The sequence below is a fragment of the Stigmatopora nigra genome, chromosome 9 (genome assembly GCF_051989575.1).
Source record: "Stigmatopora nigra isolate UIUO_SnigA chromosome 9, RoL_Snig_1.1, whole genome shotgun sequence".
In the NCBI taxonomy this organism is placed as follows: domain Eukaryota; kingdom Metazoa; phylum Chordata; class Actinopteri; order Syngnathiformes; family Syngnathidae; genus Stigmatopora; species Stigmatopora nigra.
Genome location: NC_135516.1, coordinates 12,384,554 through 12,407,551, shown reverse-complemented (window position 1 = coordinate 12,407,551; position 22,998 = coordinate 12,384,554). Strand labels below are relative to the sequence as shown.

Genomic DNA, 22,998 nt, shown 5'->3' with positions numbered 1-22,998 from the left:
AAGCTCACTTGTGTTGTCCTCAAAGAGAGGAACGATTTAGCAATCAATAAGAACTGACCTTGCATGGATCACTTTCCTTCCTGAGCTGACCTATTAGCAAACAAGACTAAACATGCCGTGTCAGCACAAGGCCAAAACGCTTCAACCGATACTCTATAGCCAAGCATTCCAACACTCAATTTAAAAAAACAAAGCACATTTTTAAAAATCTCCGCTAAACGAGATGTCTATCTGATTTTCGTTATATATTGACTGAGATTGACCTTAATTTTGAAAGGGCTTTCTACACTTCATTTCAATTTAAAAGGACAGGAAACGTCAGCATCCTAGCGGGAAAATAATTGTTAAATAAAATGAACGTAACAGAGTTTCATTTTGCTGATGTGTAATCGTGGAGGGGAAGAAAAAAAAATCAATAAAAAGGGAGTGTCTGCCCGACTTGGGGGGCGGACATTTTGTCAATGTCGGTAGTATTTTTCGAACTATTCCGGATTGCGCATCCTTCCTCCTGAGTATTGTTGGTAATTAAAAACAAAACAAAAAAAAACCTAAATCCTACTTTCATATTGTACTAGTGTAGCCTATCTGACCCAAAATGTGGAGATAATACATTTTTTAATTGTAGATGCTTATTTTTTAGAGGTTTTTAATAGATAAATATCAATATAAAATAAAGATTTAAAAAATATATATTTGTATTTGATTCCTTATTATAAAATGTTCTGCTAATTAGAGTATTTGCTGTTTTGCTTGAGATGTTAATTCAATAAAACAGTAAAAACAAAGTTAAACATCTTAATTTTTTTTTTAAGTAACATAATCTTTACAAATTACTTAGAGATTTGTTTAAAGTGGAAGCCATTTATAGTCACTGGGGATTAATGACAATCACAAACAACTGGGTCACAACCAAAGTGAAACTCTACAATCACATGGACCCAAGAAAACACACCCAAACCAACCAAAACCCCAACAAAACCCGACACAGACAAAATATATGTACCATTTAAGCCCTTTTTCCAACTGTAAAAAACTCCCAAACCCCCCTCTGACAATTCTAAATAAAGAACTTTACCACCAAACTCAATGTACTGGACGTCCATCACCGTCAATAGCGACCAATGAGTTAGATAGCATCCTTTTTAAGTATTGAGTGAAGTATTTCACCTCAGTTCTAAGAGATAAATTCCATTCCTGCTTATTATTTTGACATGATTGGGTTTGTGCAAGTTGGGGGGGGGGGATGCTTCAAGTGTCAAAGCGCCTACAACCAAGACAGGAGGACAGGCGGGTGGGGGCAGGGCGGTCTTTGTACACCAGCCCTTTCCCACACTCCCTTTCACCTTTTCTTGTATGGCCGCTCTGAGATTCCAACATGACGGATTGCTACGCCTGCTTCCTGAAAAAGTAGAAATTGAATGAATTGGAGTTGAGTGCGCATGTGCGTAGCCGTTAGCGCTTATAGCCGTTTTACTCGAAAACGGAGGCGCCGAGAAATGAAGATCTCAACGGGTAAAGCTTTATACGGACTCGAGCTTTTGCCCGAATGCCAGCGGCAAGCTGTTGCCCATAAAGCATTTAGTCAACGACAATGGAGACATGACCACATGAGTGAGTGATTTTGAATGCCTCGAAAGGGATGCAGTGTGTATAAAGTGCGGTGGCTAAAACGGAGGCGGGGGTCGTTTGTGACAAGGCAGACGACCCTATTGTCACCTCCGACCTTTGTCAAACAAACCCTGTTCAAGTGCCACAAACACTAACTCACGGTGAAAAGGACTCACAGACAACAGGTTGTTTTATCTTTAAATTCACCAACACATTTCCTGGTTTAAAAGGGTCATAAAGAAGAAATGCACTTAAAAAAATGTTTTTTTTAATTCAATAAGTTGACTAAACTGTTAATTATAATTTCTCACCAAGCACTTTAAATAGGATTGATTCATACTTATCTGGAGAATGTTGGTAATTCATTTTACAAATATCCCATAATGCTCTAGTACTATCAATAGTTATCAAAGAGATGTAGCCTGACTCAATAGACATTTGCTTCGATTTAAAGCAGCCGCAAAACCTGATGCTACTAAATACCCAATACTACTACAGCCAATACTTCAACAAGAGCCATATCAGAAAGTGATACTTCTACTGGGACATTGTTGACAAAAAAAATACTACATTTACTCATTCGTTTATGTCCAATCCATTTGAAGCATAATGAACATTCATTCTAATACTGTCTGCACCTTTTTTCACTATCAATGCAACCCTTATTTTCTTACTACTACAACACAAACTGCAACCCTGGCCGATAGTGAAAGAAATACCAATGATAAGAAATTTTAATGACAACTTTAGAACAGATCAACGTCCCTGAAAAGGATTGAATGTATGCGGGGGAGCAGGAAATGTCACTACAGGGGCGCAATGTGTCGGAATGCAAACTCACGGCAGCTGAATACGCAAAACATAATAATACGCAGCCAGTTTTCCTTTCACACTCGCCGGGAAATTAGGTCATCCTAGTAAAAACTGTTGTAGGTTACAAATCATCATCATCATCATAATTGGATCCTAAACCAACGTGAGGGCGCGCCAGACACGCGTACACGGAGCACAAAAGCCGTCAGGCGTTTGTCGAACTGCTTACGCCACCTCGAGATGGAATAAAAAAGAATTCCGCTATAAATCCACCTGGGTTAGACACTTTTATGCCTTGCTCAGAAGCCTCATTTGGAACCGAAGCATGATAGAGGAGCGTCATTTGGGCTATATGTAATTGTGGTCGTGATCTTTTCATAAATCAGCACATGCTTGCGTGGCGTTGCCTGATGCCCGGCAGGAAGGAGAAATAAAGAAATAAGTCGTCTATCAGATAAGGGCCATTGTGTTCAGGTTGTGAGCAGGAGAATTCAATTAAAGAAGTGAAAGCCACAAAAGATGTAATCCGTCCTTCAAAATATTCAAAATGGGATTCATATCATCATTGTACAAATAGAATAAATCAACGTGGTTTACTATACTAAGTAATGTTTTTTGAAGTTATAGATTTTAATCTGGATTAAACCCTGACTGAATTTCTAATCATCCAACAAGAGAGAAATCTTTCTCCATAAGTGGTTATATTCATAAAAATAAAATTTAAAAAATAACATTCAAACAAACTCATTACCAGTTGTATATGTCAGAATAATTTTAGATAAAAAAACAACGTGTAAATGCTTTCATTTTCAAAAGAGCATTAAATGCCAATATACATAAAATACCTGAGTGTATCCTCAAACTACACAATAATACTAATACATGAATTAAACACTTTAATAAACGATTTAAACTTTCATAATGCTTGAACTTACCTTATGTGGACATCATTTACATTATATACATATACATTGGGTGAATCACCAGTACATACATGTTTATATATTGTTGCAGAACAAACACACATTTTCACCCAAAATTTCAATTTTACATTAGTACTAATACATGAATGATACACTTAAATGAATGGTTTATATTTTTATAATGCTTGAACTTACCTTAAGAGGACCTCGTTTAAATTGTACACATATACATTGGGTGAATCACAAGTACATCTGTTTATAGTGTTGCAGTACAACCAAACATATTATAACTGATTCTACATTATTGCTAATACATGAATTAAACCCTGAAATGAACGATTTCAATTTTCATAATGCTTAAACTTACCTTCCCGGACATGCTTCGTTATCAATAGTGCCTAATGAGGCCCGGCTTGTCAAAAGTAGCAGCTAGCCGCACATTTAGCATTCCCAATGTATCTTATACAGCCTTTAGCTAGCTTAGCCCCATAGCGATAGCCTAGTACTATTCACGAAATAGTCTGATATTTACACAAGAATGATAGTAAACCCACAATAAACAATACAATCCTAATCACGACATATTTAACTCCAATTCGGAGTCACGAATTCCCGAACAAGACATATTCTAGCTGAATAATGTACGTATTGGGAACGTGATTTAGCATTGAGGCTTTAATCAATAACATATGTTGCCTACCTGGACTTCCATGGGTAGTAGACTCGACGGCCACGGCTTTTCACGTCAACACAAATGCCCAATTCTTCATGTCCTAAAAGGTAAGCAACTCATCAGATAGCAATATAAGCTACATAATCATTGTTCCATATCATGTTTTTCTATATATTTCATACTTACTCAGCTCATTACCAATTCAAACAGAAGACTGACCTTGACTCGACGACCACAAGCTCTTCATGTCAACACAAATGTCAAATTCTTCATGTCCTAACAACAGGTAAGCAACTGGTTAGTTAACAATATAAACTAGATAATCATTGTTTCATATGATGTTTACAATAAATGTCATACTTGCGGTGCTAATTACCAATGCTCCCAGGAGGACACCCAAAACGTGACCATGTCAGGTTAACGTTAGAACATAATAACCGTGGTGGCCACTAGAGGGAAACGTAACAAAATGATAAATATATAGGCAGCAATTTCAAAACAAAACCTTACAACGTCACTCTAATGAAATGATTAACCAAAGCAGCAAATGTGTATTATTAGCTTCTAATTTAATGACTCTTTTTAATCAATTGACCTCGATTAATGCAGCACTAAATTTCACTGTCTTGTTTATAACTACTGTCCGTATAATTGTATGTACTTCATTTCATTTTACTAACTGTGCAGTGACGATAAAGAAATTCCATTGAATGTAGCGTTCTTAGCAGCCACAACCGTAACTGCACCTTTAATTGTCAATTTATTGCACTGATTAAGATCCCTCAAGGGGAAATTCAATTTACAGTCTTATTACTCCTATACTGTTGTATTTTTTTTTCTCTGTGGCACACTACACAGGCTCAGACTGCACTCAGACCTAATCAATAAATAATAATAAATAAATAAGTAGTCAACATAAGAAATAAGTAATCAACATAATAGATAAGTAGTCATCAACATAATAAATAAGTATCAGTCAACATAGGATATATGTAGTAGTCAAGGCAGTAGATAGATATGTAGTAGTCAAGGCAGTAGATAGATATGTAGTAGTCAACATAGTAGGTATGTAGTCGTCAAGACAGTAGGTATGTAGTCGTCAAGACAGTAGATATGTAGTAGTCAACACAGTAGACATGTAGTAGTCAACACAGTAGACATGTAGTAGTCGACACAGTAGACATGTTGTAGTCGACACAGTAGACATGTAGTAGTCGACAGAGTAGACATGTAGTAGTCGACACAGTAGACATGTTGTAGTCGACACAGTAGACATGTAGTAGTCGACACAGTAGACATGTAGTAGTCGACACAGTAGACATGTAGTAGTCGACACAGTAGACATGTAGTAGTCGACACAGTAGACATGTAGTAGTCGACACAGTAGACATGTAGTAGTCGACACAGTAGACATGTAGTAGTCGACACAGTAGACATGTAGTAGTGACAGGTAGTAGTGATAGGTGCAACCCAACAAGTAGTCAACACAGTAGACATGTAGTAGTCAACACAGTAGAAATGTAGTAGTCAACACTGTAGACATGTAGTAGTCAACACAGTAGACATGTAGTAGTCAACAAAGTAGATATGTAGTAGTCCACACGGTCTTGATTAGGTCCTCTTAGGTGCAGAACTCGAATTCAGTATGGTGACGGCTCTTGGGAAGTAACTGTCCTTGAGTCTGTTTGTCTTGGCTGTTATGGTTCTGTATAGTGCCCTTCGTCGATGCTGGACAGGTGTGGTAAGGGGCAGTTGATGATCTTTGGTGTTGTGTTGATCCCTCTCTGCAGTCTTTTCTTATGGCTTTTGACTTAACGGTAGGCCAGTGAAAAGTGAAAGGCTCTTAAACAGCATCTTCTTACACACGGAGCAAAGGTTTGGCAGCTGGAGAGCTGTCAGCCGGTTGTTGCATAAAGCGCTAAAAGATTGAGAGCTTGACCTCAGCTCCTCCTCACACATTTTAAATGAGCTTTGCTGCATTATTTATTCATGTTTAAACTGGGTTGCCGGTATTGTGAAAATGAACGCTCGGCTGTGTTTCAACTCAAAGAAAAGAGGCACCGTGTCGTCGCCTCAAGACGTTTTTAAGGTTTGACCAGAATACATTGCGATTGTCAGCTTATATTTGCAACAAGTGGGAGAAGACGTGGAGAGGAAAGCCAGATTTGACACTAATCCTCGCTATGGCATGTGCATGTGTTGCTTATCAAAATAATGGAGCAAATTTTATCCGGCAGGACGCATGTGTTTATCTTGCTAGCGCACACACGCTTTATTGTGAATCGGGACAACGGCGGGGCGCTAATGAGACGTCTGGAATTGTTGCGGTGTCTTTGTCGCCGCAGTAAAAAATGTCCATTTACTTTACGCCAGTGCTGTCCAAGCTAGGACCCGCAGGGCAGTTTTTATTTGACAGCAGCAAATGATAAAAATGTCGTTGACATGGCCCGCATAAGAAGCCTAAATGCAGCCTATGTTGCAGTTCACGGGTTTAACACTTGATGGAGCTGATTTGGTTTCATGTAATCTCTGTTTTTCCCGCAGTCCTTTTAATTTATTCATTTACTTTCTGTACCGCTTATTCTTACAAGGCATGCGGGGGGTGCTGGAGCCTATCTGAGCCAACTACGGTCACCAGGCGGGGGACACCCTGAATCAGTGGCCAGCCAATTGCAGTCCTTTTAATGTATTCTGTCATTTTCTATACCGCTTATCTTCATGAGGTTCGCGGGGGGTGCTGGAGTCTATCCCTCCTAACTATGAGGACCTGGTGGGAGACACCCTGAATCGGAAACCAGCCAATCACAGCCCTTTTAACTTATTCTGTCATTTTCCTATACCACTTATCCACACGAGGCTCGCGGGGGGTGCCGGAGCCTATCCCAGCCAACTACGAGCACCCGCAAAGGATACACACTGTATCAATAGCCAGCCAACCATAGTCCTTTCAACTAAATCTTTCATTTTCTATACCGTTTATCTTCACAAGGGTCGCGTGGGGGGTGCTGGAGCCTATCACAGCCAACTACAGGCATCTGGCAGGAGAGCTTGCAAAAACCAGGGGGGGCTTTGAGATGATTGACAGCACTTGGCTTGCGTGCGACCCTCCTTCCCGTCGTCCCCTCCTCCTTTCTCGCTCACTGCTCTACCTCTCTCCCTCTCTCCCTCTTTCCCTCTCTCTCTCTCTCCTTCCATCCCCCGGTTGCGCGCACACTCTCCAGGCCGCCGATAGGGATGCATCGCGGGCGAAGCGCAGCCTGAAAAATGGCCCCGACTCCGCGCGTCTCGTGGATTAATCCCTCCCTTTTCTTGCTCACTTCCTCGGTGCTTTTTCACGTCTTGTCGCCGTGTGGAGCTTTACGGAATTACCCTGAAAATGAAGGTAGGTCGACCTGGTTTAACGGGAGTAAGAGGGGGGGATGTTGCGGAGGGAAGGTTCCCCATCTGGAGCGCCCGTTGGCCGGGTGAGGAGCGCTGGAGCTCCCCGACGAAGTGCCTCCTCCGCACGGCTATGAATCATGCATAAGAGTCGCCAAAAAAAAAAAAAAAAGCGAGGGATGGAGCGTACGTCACCTTTTCCATATTTTCTCGGGATCTTGACATGCATTTTGCATGACATGTGACGAAAGCACGCCGAAGTGAGGCAACTTGGAACAATGAAGCCACAGAATAAGATTCATCACATCCATTTAAAATGATGATGTCTTTCTTGACTGTAGACTCCAAGCATTTTTTTTGGACTCAGTCTTTGGTTTGCAAAATGAGAGGCAGCAATTGCATTACATTTGTCACAGCCTCTCTCTTTGATTTCATTAACATCGATGTTCAGTCAATATATTTAGTGGCTAACTACTCCTGACTCAAGCATGCGAGATGTCTTGTTTACTGGCAACTTGGAGGGAGAAATAAGAAGTAATCGCTCTTTATGGAGGGAGGCGGAGAATCCTAATGAGCTTTTGATTAAGCAAGTTAGAAGCAAAAATGTGGGAAAGCAATGGATGAAGTTTGCAAGTGAGAACAATATTCTGATTTCATGCATTCATTTTTTAATGCTGGTCAATATTTTTGTCTTTATTTTCTTTTGCATGGGTTCTTTTTTGGGGTTTACTGTTACTATGCAATTTTTAGTCACTCATTTCAATATTTTAGTGGTATTTTACTCTCGTCGATATATTTCTACTTAATACCAGTTGAGGTTTTCATAGTCATATACATTTTTTAATCATGCTTGATCGTTTTTGAAGCACTTTGCCAGCCCTATTGTTTTTTTATGTCTGCCGTTGTCTAAAATATGGCTCAAGTTATTGTTTTGCTACATATTGTTAGTTTGGGGCTATATTTATATATTGACATTTTGTTGAAAATCCAGTTTTGCAGTAAATTTGCATTGCTTGACAAATTCAAAACTCTATTTGCTCCTCCCCCTCAATTATGAAAGCGTAGGTTGGCAGCCCGCCAGGCTTATAAACCACACCAGGAAACCCAGACTTTTTAAGAAGTACTCTGAGATACTGAAGTACACCTAAAATTTTGCCTAAATGTCCCACAAAAACAATTGTCGACTCTATTTAGCCCCACCTTCCAATAAATATCAAAATAGGAATTGACCCCACAACCACAATGAATAGATTTTTGCAGTTTGCTAGCATACTTTTGCGATTCGGTGACCATTCTATGATTTGTCAAAAAAGTAGTCCTACTAGTGGCAGTAGTTGGAATAGCGCTTGAAAGCTAGCTGCGATTGTCAATTCTGGTTGTGACATCACAACCAGAATCTCACAAAAAGTGGGCGTTACCCGATGAAGTAGTAAATATATATATATGATTTGGGTTTTTTGACGAACTTGATACATTTTTAAGTGGAGTTACTCTTATTTTTTTAAACTATTTGGCTGTTTAGGAGTAGTTTGATAACATCTAGCTAATAAAGTCATGCCTAAGATTTTTTTACGCAAGCAAGCCACACCTCAGGATGAGACTTCCCATTTGAATACGAATGCCTGACGCATAGGTACGCTCGCTGAATGTATGTCACAGCCCTGAGGAGTTCTTTCTCGGCTCGGGAGGATCCACGGGAGAAGTCGAGATGAGATGAGGAGAGGCGGGGCGGTTGGGGATAGGGGGGTTGCGGGGGGGAGGAGTCTTTAAACAAGAGGAGACAATGCAAGTGATGAAATATTCATGGAGGTTAATGTACAACGAAGGATGATGAATTGAAATTCTCCTTGATCTCCATAAATGAGGGTTGGCGCCGATTTGACCGACGCCCACCTGCGATCGGGGCCGGCTCTTTCGCAAACTGACAGCCGTTTTGCGTCCAATCCTGTGGCATTTTAATCCTTCCGCTGTGGATTATAATTAGTTGGTGCTTAACGAACACGAGTTAAGCACCACTTTTGTGTGTTGTGGCCATATTATTAGGTACCTAGGCTTGACTACGCAGTTTAATGTAATGTAGTTATTTGACTTTATTCACGTTGTGAGGAATTAGCATGGTTTTCTCTAATAAACTTCTCAGTGTATTGGCTATTTCAGTCCTAATTGTGGTCTTGGTTACTGAAGATTAAGAGCTGAGAAAAGTTAAATAATGTGTAAAAATTGCTAAGTAAAAGAAGATTTAGAATGTCATTAATACTCATCTGCTTTCATTGAGTGCCGAAATCTAAGAATAGTTGCTTTACTTTTACTTACTCTCCTGATTTTTATTTCCCTTCACCTAAAACATCAAAATAATAATTTTAGAAAACCCATTTTAAAGAAATTATGATATAGCTGATTTTTTACCCCCTGTTTTTGCTTTTTAATAAAAAATAAACGCACAAAAATAACAAATAAGTCTAACTATTCTCTATATGATGAATCTAACTACCAAAATAGTTGTCAATTCATTTGAAAATCCTTTAACTTTTGATAAATCGATTACTCCTTTAATTTCTAGTACTCATATACTAGTACAGAGCTCATTACTAAAACGCTACATCACTACCATCTACTGGTAGTTGTGCATAAACAAAATTGTTTCTAAATTCAAAAATACAACGCTTCCATTTTCTGACCCGCTTATCAACCTAAACAAACATTAATCCACTGCCACCCCTCCCACTTTGGCTTGGATTGGACGCCTACTAATGATAAACTGAGCAAAAACCAGAAAATACTCAAATAATTGGACGTCAACCAACATCAACACCACTCAATTCCGTGTTCTGACTTTAAAACTTACCATCTAGCATTGTACTTTTACATATTTTGTCATTCTTCCATGTGTGTGTGTGTGTGTGTGTGTGTGAGACTGTACGCATTGTTCACCCGCAGAGCTGAAGCGCTCATAAAAACTTACAGTTCCCCGTCTAGGACCAATTAAAGAACACAAGCCCTCGGACGGCGCTCCGATATTGTTAGCCGAAATCATTTTACGGTGTCAACGAGCTTTGTTTACTAGGCGTTCCGAAGCGGAAATTGTTGGCATTTACAAGAAAAGTCGTCGCCGAGGCCGGCCGGGCGAGCGGAACAAGTACGCGACGGGGGGAATTGATGAGATGGCTTGAAATCGCATGGAACTGCAGGCAGGGGAACATGATCCATGGTGGAAATGACTTTTTTTTCATAACTTGCTATTTCAAGTGTCAGTAGCTTTAGAGAAATATGATTGTCCACCAGCAGAGGGAGCCCACATAGTCATACTTACTATTGTGTGAACCCTCAGGGGAAAGTGATGAAATGTTAACGTGGCTTTCGTCTTTTATTGTCTTTCAAAGTAAGATGCTTTTTGTTTTTCTTCGCATTTTAGCTACTTGGGTGTTTTTGTGTTTGTTTTGGTTCTGAATACGCAAGCCACCCATTCATAGAAAACACCCGACTTGCTTTTATGTGATGCTAATTTGAATGTAGCATTTGAATAGCGATTCATGGAGGGAAAAAATAGTGATGACAAAATAAATGAATAAGTAAATTAAGGCAGTTTTTCTTGTTACTAGAAATAAATTAAGGCCCAATTGCATCTTTTTCAGAGAATCAAAATCGGATAAAAAAACAAAAACAAAATTGGGTTTATAAATTGTTTTGTTGTGGCAGTTAATGAGTGAAAGTGTATAAAAAGGCATTCTCCCATAAATCCGAACTAAAGTAGCTAAAAATGTTTGTATTGTTCCAAATGTTGTGGCAAAACCAAGTTAAAATGATGGAGACGATTTTTAGGGGTTAAAAACAATGACGACCAATGGAAAAACACTGGAAGAGTTTACATTTTTGTATCATTGGCCCAGAAAGTGTTAACGTGAGACCAGCACATGTAAAACATGCCCTCCTCCTTCGCTGCCGTCGTCCTAATGATTCACATAAGATCTCGACTACGCTATTATGTAGGGTCAAAGGTCGGCTCTGCTTTAATTGCTTGAATCTATAAGCCTTGCTTGTAGTTATCGGCAGAGCCATACTTCAACGTGAATGCGCCTTTTGTGCGGCGTTCCCGTGTAGCGAGCGTGACCTTGAACTGAAGTGGCTATAGATCGCTGTTGTCATCAGAGAGCGCTAAAAAAAAAGAGGCCCACCTGTTATTTTTCTATTCCTTTTTTTGCCAATATTCTCTCTTTTGTGTCAATTTTTTTTTTTGTTAAGCAGCCTCGCCATGGACGACACGAGTCAGGTGACCAGATAGGCCACGCCCCGACATTTTGCCGAAAAAAATCGGTGTACTGTTAGCAGAGTGATGTGGTATGAGTAGAATGTTGTAAAAGGATGAGCCTAAACTTGTTATATTAGTTGTGTTTACATTAAACGAAATGGAGGAAATTGTACTTCAATATTATCTCCATTTTGACAGAAAAAAATGCACAGCTCCGCCCAGTGCTCATAGGGATGAAGTTCTTTTGAGTAGCTTCTCGCGTCCGCTATCTGCTCGTATATCAAAATTTGTCTCGTATCTCAAGACAATATTTGCTCAAAAATTTACTCATATCTCAAATTACTCTTATGTCAGGGCACTCATATGTCAAAGTATCACTGTACACGCCTATCAAATCTAATGTAACGTTTCACTGTACCTTACCCTTCCTAATTTAATATTTTTGTAGACCTACCGGTAAATGTTTTTTAGGCTAATATTGACATGTTCCATCAAATATTTTTTGACGTACTGTACATTACATTTTCAAACAGTACTGTACTTTTTGTTGGCCTACAGGTAAACATTTTGCAGACTACTACTTCTTATTACTGTAATGACCTATAAATAGCGAAAATCTGTGCACACAACGCAAAAATTGAACCGTGAAATAGCGAGGGAACACCATATTCCCATACCATAGCACGTCTCGCTATTCTATACTGACCAGTACATAAACAGCGTCCTTTCAGTTCTTTTTTCGTAGCGTCCGAGCCCTCGGCACTCGGAATAATGTTCAGTTGTCGACGCGAAATACATAAGCACAGTAAAGTCGGTGCCCTTGCATTGCGCATTCACGCCCACGGACACTCATTTCACCCTAATGTATGGCTGGGGGGCACTTTGGTGGTCTTGGTCCAGAAAATAATGTCAGATACTCCTGCGGGCGGCTGATAGATGAGGCTATAAATACAACTCCTGTGACAGGGAATGATTCTACTGTGAAGGCTAGGAACATATAGTACGGTGTGTACGTGTCCTTTTCTAGTGGTGGGGGGTGTATTGGTCGCCATAAAAAATGGCAGAGAACAAAAAAAATAAAGACATAGAAGGGCACGTGTTGAGGAAGCAGACAGATTGCAAACAATGAGGTTTTGTTGGGGGTGGAGAAATAAACAGCACATTTATATTCTTCAGTTTTGGAATTGGAACCTCGGGAGGATTGGAAAGAGCCAATGGCAGGGTATAATGAGAGGCAAGTAGGAGGAGCTTAGCATCTGGATTTGTAATCATAACATAGCAGTATACATGGATTTTTTTTGTTTGATTAGCTCATTAGTTTTTGCTTGAAATGGTAGCAGAGCTCAATATGGTTCTTTGTGGAGATCTCAAGACTTGTTTTCTGTAAGGAGACCCTTGGATGCTAATAAAAATATATATATAAATGCGTAAATTAGTGTACTTTACCTTGTCAATCAAAAACATTCATTTTTTTGAGCCACTTTATCCAGTTGCAGAGCACGAGGAGACAAACAACCAATCAGTCAAAGCTAGGAACAATTTATCATACAAAATAGCCTAGCATGCATGTTTTTGGGATGTGGGAGAAAGTGGAGTACCCAAAGAAAACCCACGCAAGCCTAGGGAGAACATGTTAACTCCAAAATAAAAAGTCATATTTTTTTTTGTATTGAAGCTACTAGCCCTGTTGTACCTCTTTAAGAAATACTCTGATTACAAATAATTCACAATCTTTAGCATGAGTTTTCTTTCATTCATAACGAATTTAATGATTTTATTTTTTTAGGGACAAAAAGTTGTGTTATTAACTGCACATTGCCTTATTTCGCCATCGCGTCGGTTTATTCAAAACAGCGTTTTTGTTAGTATCGAATGAGTTCACGATTGGCCCCTCCCACTCAATGGCGGCAACTAAGTGAACCTTTTGGACTAAAAATAAACACGAGATGGAGTTGACGTAATTGCGAACCGCCAACTCAACTGAGTTTGACAGCCCGGAGTTAAAGGAGGAGTCGTTTCAGTCGGCGGACACGTTTGCCACGGAATTAAAAACAAGCGGGTACGGCGGATTTGGAGGCCAGGCGGAAGTCCTTTGAACGTTGGTCTGACATGGCCCAGGGAACGCCAGTAACAACCTGCCCGCCATGTGATTTCCTCTCGGTGTCAAGGGCTAAGGCTCACTGCTCTAATTTCCCCTCCCGTGGCCAACCACTGTGTGACAGAAGTGCAAGTCCACAGGCTATCAAGAATGGGCTCTCATCAGGAGAAATGTCTCACACCCCAAAAGGTCAACCACAAACACACAAAGAGCAAAGCATGAAGACTTATTTCATGTACAATGCCTCTAAAAAAATTCTTCAAATGGATAACCTCATTTCATGTAATAACATTTAAAAAACAGTGCAAAATATTCTGATCATGTTTATCATGTGTAAAGAAATACTCTGTTTTTACTGCATATTGCCCAAAAAAATCATTTTTTTTTGCTTTTCATTTAAAAAAATCTATTTTTTTCGTCATTTAATATTTTTAATCAAAACATTCATTCATTTTCTGAACTGCTTTATCCTAACTTAGCTCGCAGGGGGTGCTGGAGCCTATCCCAGCTGAATTGGTGGCCAGCCAATTGCAGAGCATTAAGAGACAAGACAACCAATCGGTTAAAGCTAGGAACAATTTAGCGGATAACTAGCCTAGCATGCATGTTTTTGGGATGTAGGAAGAAACTGGAGTACCCAGAGAAAACCCATGCAAGCCCAGGCAGAACATGCTAACTCCAAACAAAACCTGGATTCAAACCCAAGACCACAGAACTGCGAGGCCAACACGGCAACCACTTCACCACCGCGCCGCCTCAATCAAAACATGTTTGAACAAATATAAATAACATAAACAATACCAGAAAAAAATCATTTTTAACTCATTATCCGCCAATGATGGCGAGAAACGTCCCCTTCATTTATCCGCCGTCCCTCCCAGTTTAAATGCATTGGACGTCTGTTAACTAACCCTCGTTAAAACGCACAGCCCGAGGAAGAAAGGAGCCTGGAGATTGGTCGTCTATCATCTGGTGTAATGAATGCCGGGAGTGTGTCATCGCGTGTCGTGTTTAATGTTTGTACAGCAGATGTTTGAGGAACCTCAAGGTCTTTTGCGGCTGTGTGTGTGTGTGTGTGTGTGTGTTTGTGTGAGTAAAGACACACACTAGTGCGCCTCCTTACCCTTGATGAGTTGTCGGCACGGCTTATTAAAGAAGAAACAAGTGTCTTGGTGTGACTGCGTGTCACAGTTCAACACGCAAGCGTTCAACTAGCAGGAAAAAAATGCACACGTATCTACTAGCCTGAACTAGGGCAGCGTAGCGTGCTTGTAGTCTTCTCTACAATTTTGTAGTTTTTTTACATTTGGGCTGTCAGTAAATGGTGTGTTGTCGGTAGAGGCTTTTTAAAAATACAAAAACTGTAAAATCATGTGTCAATAATCTAAAGAGGGATTCGTAAAGCTAAATATGTTGTATTATTTTAAATATTTTACATTTTTTGTGTAAAAATATTTATTTGAATGGGAATTCTGAGGTATTTTTAGTGTGCATAACATATTTGCATAATGTATGTTTACTCAGCTGCCATTTGCAAAAATTGATTGGCTGCAGAAATAGAGTTGGCAGTGATTTGAATTCTCATCTCTCATTTTCTGAACCGCTTTATCCTCGTGGGGGTGCTGGAGCCCATCCCAGCTGACTTTGGATGGCCTGGATTTGAACCCCGGTCTCCCACCGTGAGGCCGACACTCTAACCACTTATCTTCACCACCCCCTTTATTAAAATTATACAAAACCGTACCATGCTGTAATTATGGCGCAAGTTTCCCAACTTTATAAACCCGGCGGGCCGTCAATCTCATCCCCGAAACGCTTCCAAATTAAAATCCTTACGACCCAAAATGGCTGAAGGAGTTAAACAATCAGGAAATGCGACAAACCTCCAAACGCGTACGCAAGACAGACCCCATTAAAGTATCACGAGCGCATGGCGACCGATCACTAACGAGAAGAAAAGAAGAGTACGGGGGCCTCCGTTGGGTTACGCTTGAGTGGAGAGACGACTGATGAAAAGACAGCAGCGAGGCTTCTTTCGTCCGAAAGTTCAGAGCTCAAACGTTGGCGCTGGTCGGCACCCGCGTTGCCGTGACAACAACCCTGACCTTGGCCGCTCTCCCCCTGTCAGACGGCAGGAAAGCACACTCGAAACGACGTCCGGGAATGCCACGTCGCACGAAAGCGGCATTAAACGTCCCGGCAAAAACGTTTGACGAGTACGCAAATAATGGGTGAACGACAAAACGCGGGTGCAATGATTAGCAATAGGCCCCTTTGCTTATTCGGTATTGTGGAAGTATTTGTTTTTGGTGGGATTTGTGGGGGTATTTTAACCCTTAAAAACCAAATCATTAATATAGTTTTGTTTTATACGCTTCCCTGATCACACCCCTTATATGCCCTAACACAGGGGTGTCAAAGTGGTGGCCCGGGGGCCAAATCTGGCCCGCCATATCATTTTTTGTGGCCCGGGAAAATAAATGATGAGTGCTGACTTTCTGTTTTAGGATCAAATTAAAATGAAGAGTATAGATGTATATAAAATTTTCTGATTTTCCCCCTTTTAAATCAATAATTGTCCTTTCTTAATCATTTTTTATGTGTTTTTAGTTCAAAAATCATTTTGGAAAATCTAAAAATATATAAAGCTCAAATAAAGATTGTTTTAGATTTATAAAAACTGAATATTCAGGGCTTTTAATTCACGATTGGACGCACAACTAATGAATTGAAGCGTTCCCTCCCTCCAGTCAGCATTCGTGTTTCTATATTTGCCTCGGAACCATTCTCTCCCTTTTCACCATTTTTCCACTCTCCTCTTGGGACTTTTAATGGCTTGCGTGTTTGTGTGTGTGTGTGTGTAAGACAGGCTCATATTCCGTCGGGCGACCGCTCTCTTCCTCACGATTTCCGGTTTGATAAGCATCGGCGATGTCACGCGTCGGCTTTGAAGCACTTTTTGCGATCAATACGAGAGTATTCCATTTTTCACGAGAATCCGGTTTAAACAAAATGGCGGACAGGCATGATTTGTGATCTGAGATTATTTTTAATGTTTTAATTATTGAGATGTTTTTACTCCAATTCGTGAGTTCTGAATCCGATTCCGGTTCATTTAAAAAATATATATATACAATAAAATTCCAATATAAACCCATACACCAATTATACTACTACTACAACTTAATTTTTATCTTAAAAAACTTCTCTTTGCTCTGAATCAAAATGAGATATTTCCAAAACAAGCATTTTTTCTGCTGTAATGCTATCATAACCGTCAATCTCATCATTCCCATCCGAAGCGACCCATCCCGAAAAAAACATCCCCTTGCAAAGTATGAAAAGTTCTTGTCGCCATACTGTAATCTGCATAACAGAGAACTTTGAGGCTTGAGAAGAAAGAGAGTAGCAGGCGTCCCGGCATCTGGACGCTGATGAAATATTGATGACGGTCTTGACGAGCACCTGACTGGAGCGTAGCCTCCAACGAATGGGCACGGGCGACCAAGCAGCTTTTCATTATGCTCGGCGCCGGTCAATTGTTCGTCCAGTGGCCACAACTTTCCACTTTTCCACTTTTCCAAACCATACTTGAGAAAATACAATCAAATACTGTCCGTGTAGTTCAACCCCGTGTGCGTTGACTTGGAAGGCTTTTCTGTCTTGGCTATGTTTTCTCCCTTCTTTTTGTCCTAAATTTGTATTTTTGCAATTTTCTTGCCCACTTTGTATTATCTATAGTTAAATTCATTCATTCATTTTCTGAATCTCTTTATACTAGGGTCGCGGGGGGTGCTGGAGCCTATCACAGCTGACTTTAGAGTCCGTAGCTATATTGAATTTTGTTATGTTTTGTTGGGGTTTTGTGTCTGGTTGGTTTTTCCTTAAATAAGAGTTCTTGAAAATATGTTTTTCTAAAAAAAATCAGTCAGCATCGCTCTCCTAGAGTTGAGGGTTCAATCCCAAGTGGGCACTCATGGTGTGGAGTTTACATGGGTTTTCTCTGGGTATTCTGGTTTCCTCCCACATCTCAAAAACATGCATGCTAGCTACTTGAACACTTTGAGTGACTGATTTTCTTTCTCCTTGTCCCCTGTGATTGGCCACCAGGGTGCCCATAGTTAACTGGGATTAGCTCCAGCACCCTTAATCAGTTCAGAAAATGAATGAAATGACTAAAAAAAACTCCCCAAAATCCAAATTATACTCCAATCCGACTTATCTCTACATTTTTCTCCTTCACTGCGCATTATTCAGTCGGTGCGACTTATACTCCGACAAATACGGTACTTAAAGGTCTACTATAGGGTTAAAGTGGGAATTTGTCCAAAAAAAAACCTCCACTTGAACTTTCCCAACACAACAAAATCCTTCCAGATGCTGGAAAAGTATCCCGTGAAAGATTTAGTTGCTGCGTTCGAGTGGGGGCCAAAACACCCCCCCCCCCCCCCCCATTGCACCCCCATGTTTTTTTTCCACAAACACACTGATAGAATGTTTGTTTTGTTTATTTGTTTTTTTCTTCTAGTCACGTTGCTGGACTCCATGTCGGCCTTGGCGGACCTGGGCTGGGAGGCTTATCCCAACGAGGGGGTGAGTACGCCCGACACACTGGCACGTAAACAAACCCGCGCCGCATTTATAAGTGATGTACGCCGCCTTTTATTGGGAGGGGAAGGACGAAGGGGGGGCGGGACTTAAACCCAAGCCGCAGTGCAGCGAACGCCAAAGCGGGAGTCTTCGGGGGGGAATTTACAAATGATTTCCGCTGTGCTGAAAAGAAAGAGCTTTCCTTTATTAAGGCTTGCGTTGTTGTTTTTTTAACATTGTTATGTAAGATGACATGGTTGGTGATAGGTGAGCTTTTTTTTGAATATATTTTCAGACTTTACAAAAGCATTTTGAACTAAAAACACTTGCATGGTAAGCTAGGTGTTTGTACCCAGTTTTTATAGATCTGAACAATGTTTATTTTAGCATTTTTTAAATATATTTTTAGATTTTACGAAATGATTTTTGAACTAAAAACAGAAAAAAATGATTAAAAAATGACAATTATTGATATAAAAGGTGGAAATATGGAAATTTAATATACATCTATACTCTTCATTGGAATTTGATCCTATAACAGAAAGTCGGCAATCATGATTTACTTTCCCGGACCGCACAAAATGATGCGGCGGGCCACATTTGGCCCCCGGGCCGCCACTTTGACACCATTGATGTAAAGGATAGGCCACGCCCCTTCCCCCAGCCATGACTTCAGAACTTAAAAAGAAAGCTGAAACTAAAAAATAAAAATCTAATAGTAAAATTAAAAAAAATGAAAGTCTGCCTAATCAAAGGCAAGTTTTTTTTTAATGTTTTCAAAGAATGAAGAAAAAGCCTTGAACTTTCCCTTTCAAAACGCTTCCTTTTTGGGTATTTTCCACTCTGTCTTTCACTTTTGTCAAGCGCCGCCGAACGTGCAAATGCTTTTAACTAAAGCGTTACATAAGTCGCTTTTCGCAGGTGAAGGCAAAGCACCGCCGCCTCGCATCAGCCGGCGGTTAGAACGCCGTCGATTCAATATCGGAATTCAAGCTAGCGACCACGACGCGTCGTTGAATGGCGCTGATTAGATTCCACCGGATTCCAACTTCCGACTCGCTATTCAGCTCCCATTGCGGGATGCCACAACGCGTTTCACGCTCGCCGGTGGAAAAGACAGCGCGGCGGATTAGAGGGTTTGTTTTTTCGCCAAGCTGCGCAGCGGGGTCGCTAAAAATAAAATAATTAAAAGGCATTGATTATGCGGCCTACTTGTTTATGTTTTTTGGATGTTTTCTCATCGTAATAGAGAAGTAAGACCTTCCTTTGAGTTAGACATGCCCGAAAAACCCAATTTCCTTCTATTAAAGAAGATAAAAAGTAATCCGTTCATTTGTGAAAACATGAATATTAACAAAAATAAAAATTACTGTATTTTCACCACTATAAGCCGCAGATAAAAGTCTTAAATTTTCTCCAAAATAGACAGGCCGACTTATAATCCAGTGTGCTTTATATATGGAGCAATACTATAATTGTTATCATGATAAAATCAAATAAATCAGTCGACTCTACTATTTCCTGCAGTGACTGCTGGGATATGTAGTTTTTTTTGTGTGACTACACCCAATGGATTGGGATAGTAATGCTAGCTACTAGATAGCTACGTTTTCGATGACTCATTTGGACAATTGTTCAATTTGGACACAGAAAATGAGGACTATGATGGATTTGTGGGTGATGATGACGGGAGTATATTATAAAATGGCTAAATAAAGTACAACCCAACTCAGTTTTGCTTGCAATGCCTTTTTAAAAATGTGTTTTTGTAGCGTGTGTGTTTAAGCGAGTGTATTTTTACCATGCCTGGGTGCGTCTAAAAAAACTGTGCGTCCTTTGTGTGTTTAAAATACAGAAATAACACTTGTTACTGACACTGCGGCTAAAAATACGATGCGCCATATAGTCGTGAAAATAATTAAAAAAAACTTGAGGATGAACCCATGTTTATTATAAATAAAAATACTATTCCAGTCGGAAATAATGTGTCGTTAACAACAAATTTTTGACTTTTATCTCAATTTTAAACAACTAACGACTTGACTATTATATTAAAAAATGAAAGCGAAATATAAACACACCTTAAAAATCATTCTTGTAGAAAATTCTGCCGTTCGTTTCGTTCCAAACGGATTGGACGCCTCTCCCCACCCTCACGTAAACGTCGCTCGCGATTAGCTTTAGCAACGGCGCCCTTTGGCACGGGGCCCCCCTTGATTGCTTTGAAGCGAAGCAGACGTAGACGTCAGGGCGGGTCAAAGGTCAAGCGTCGGGCCGGCTTACCATAATATCCCTCCCCACCCGCCATCGCAATCATCCCTCGCGTAATTGGCTCCCAAAGTTGGGGAAAAGCTCTGGCTTAGTTTAGGGATGGCCAATTAGAGAGAGTTGAAGGGCCTCTTTTTTTAAATTTTTTTTTGAAACATGGTTACCACGTATCTGTTTTGTGTCCTCCACGTCCTCCGTTTGGTGACAGAAATGGGTCTCTCCCATTCCCCTGTGTGGAGGCGGGATTCAGTTTGACCTGCAGGGGTCAAGTGACATTTTTTTTGGACTAATTTGGGTAGACGGCACTCTCGGATTGAAAGCAGTGGTTTGCAAACAATGAATTTTCTCTTTATTCCCTCCCAAAATATCATTTTTGAGTGTAAATTTAGATATATTTTGTTGCTTTTAGCCCTTAATGGATAGTTAAAGAGCGTAAAATCATTTCAACTAGTGTTTTAATCTACTTTTTAAAAGACCCGTGATTGGATATCCATCTTCTAAACAACAGGTGTCAAAGGGGCGGCCTGGGGGCCAAATCTGGCCCGCCGCATCATTTTGTGCGGCCCGAGAAAGTAAATAATGAGTGCCGACTTTCTGTTTTAGGATCAAATTCAAATGAAGAGTATAATGTATATTAAATTTCCTGATTTTCCCCCTTTTAAATCAATAATTGTCATTAATTAATCCATTTTTCTGTGTTTTTAGTTAAAAAAAACATTTGTAAAATCTAATAATATATATAAAAAAAGCTAAAATAAACATTGTTTTAGATCTATAAAAAACTGAATATTCAGGGCTTTTAATCCAGTTCTTTTAATCCATTTATTAAAAAATAAATCTAAATATTATATCTAAAATGGCCCACTGAAATCGACACACTAAAAATACCTCAAAAGGTCTTTCCCTATTGGTAAGAAATCCCCGCCCCCCAACCCGAGTATCATTACCCACCCGGCGAGTGTAACGTGGGTTGTCTCTACGTCCGAAAACACACCTGCGCGACGACGTGATGATGAACAGACGCGGCGACGGGGGTAAAATAAGTGGCCGACTTGGAAGTGGCCGTAATCCAAGCACTCCAAAGTGGGCCTACAAAGAAATAAACACAGACATTTGAACGGGCCTCTTTATCCCTCAATGACTATTCCCATAAATGCTTTAATCACCACTCCCGGGGGGGGAGGGGAGTTTGGCCCCACGTCCGTCGTCCCGTGTCCGACGGGTCTGCGTGTTGCGCAGATGGCTCCGTTTAGCTGCCAAATTGACCAACATTTATTCCCTCCCTCTTCTCTTTCCCACCGGTCCACACTAGTGAGGTCTCGCACACGTTTTTTGTATCTTGGAAACATATTAAGGAGGGAAAATAGAGGATTTAAATGTCTTTTTTTTATTCATTTTGAGTGGTCAGCACGTCGGGCTCGCAGTTTTGGGGTCGAGGGTTCGATCCCGGGTGGGTCTTCACTGTATGGAGTTTGTATATTCTACCCAGGCTTGTGTGGGTTTTCTCTGGGTACTCCGCTTTCCCCAAAAAACATGCTAGGCTAGCTGGTTGAACACTAAATTGGCTAACCCTAGCTTGGATTTGTTGTTTTTAATCTCTTTCTGCCCTGTGATTGGCTGGCCATTTATTTGGAGTGTCCCCACCTGGTGCCCATAGTTATTTGGGACAGTCTCCAGCACCCCCCACGACCCTTGTGAGGAAAAGTGGTGCAGAAAATGAATGAATAAGGATAAAAATGCAACGAAGCCCTGGAATTGGCTTGCAACCAATTCAATTTGTCAACCCAGCTCCTGCTCCTAATTGGCTGTAATAGGCTCCAGCACCCCTGCGAGCCATGCTAGGATAAGTGGAAGGGAAAATGATGGAATGAACGATACAGAGTTATCTTACTCGACATTTTTTAGACTTTCAAACTGTCATCTTTGCTTTGTTGTGCAGTTTGTGTCCCATGTGTATGTTTTTCAGGGAAAATTAGCAGTAGCTTCCGCCATCTTTAGTTTCCACCCTCGAGTACAATCTCCTCCTCCCTCGCCGCCATTTCCCCCGGTTGAAGTTGGGAGAGATTCCCGTAGAAAGAGCCACTCGGGTTCCAATTCATACACGCTCGTCATCTCGGTGGAGATTAAAAGCAGCTGAGCGTGAGGAAGCCTGCGTGAGAACGCCGCCCGTCTTTATCTGTTTTTGCTGCTCGGGATCGAGGTGAACTCTGCCGGGGATTTTTTTTTCTTTGGCCACTTGTCGGAACGTCACGCCGCATTAACGACCAGAAGCGCAAAGTTCCGTTGCGGCTCTTTCAGGTTCTTACTGGAATTACCGTTCTTTTGAGGCCTTCCACTTTGGCCCGACTGGGTCTTTTCCTGAAAGTCTCCGCCCACTTTTTTTTTACGTTGTGGCAGGTGG

The 22,998-nt window shown here is 40.6% G+C and overlaps 2 protein-coding genes across 9 annotated transcripts in view; one reads left to right on the top strand and one right to left on the bottom strand.

The window, feature by feature from the left end:
- LOC144201315 (ephrin type-A receptor 4-A-like) overlaps nt 1-4,494 on the bottom strand; it is a 48,328-nt gene extending 43,834 nt beyond the window's left edge. For 2 of the 8 annotated variants that reach the window (XM_077723826.1, XM_077723834.1), the window contains exons 1-3: nt 4,378-4,494; nt 4,204-4,293; nt 4,045-4,117 (exon numbers count right to left, since the gene is read on the bottom strand). The gene's annotated coding sequence lies outside the window, so the exon portion shown is untranslated. Of the gene's footprint in view, nt 1-3,711; nt 3,986-4,044; nt 4,118-4,203; nt 4,294-4,377 lie in introns of those variants that run through there. The other 6 variants (XM_077723827.1, XM_077723828.1, XM_077723829.1 and 3 more) reach the window with 6 other exon arrangements.
- Nucleotides 4,495-7,219: 2,725 nt separating this feature from the next.
- LOC144201133 (ephrin type-A receptor 3-like) overlaps nt 7,220-22,998 on the top strand; it is a 73,201-nt gene continuing 57,422 nt past the window's right edge. Inside the window, exons 1-2 of the mRNA XM_077723533.1 lie at nt 7,220-7,399; nt 18,268-18,332. Coding sequence (XP_077579659.1) covers nt 7,282-7,399; nt 18,268-18,332 — 183 coding nt within the window. The 5' untranslated portion in view covers nt 7,220-7,281. The remainder of the gene's footprint in view (nt 7,400-18,267; nt 18,333-22,998) is intronic.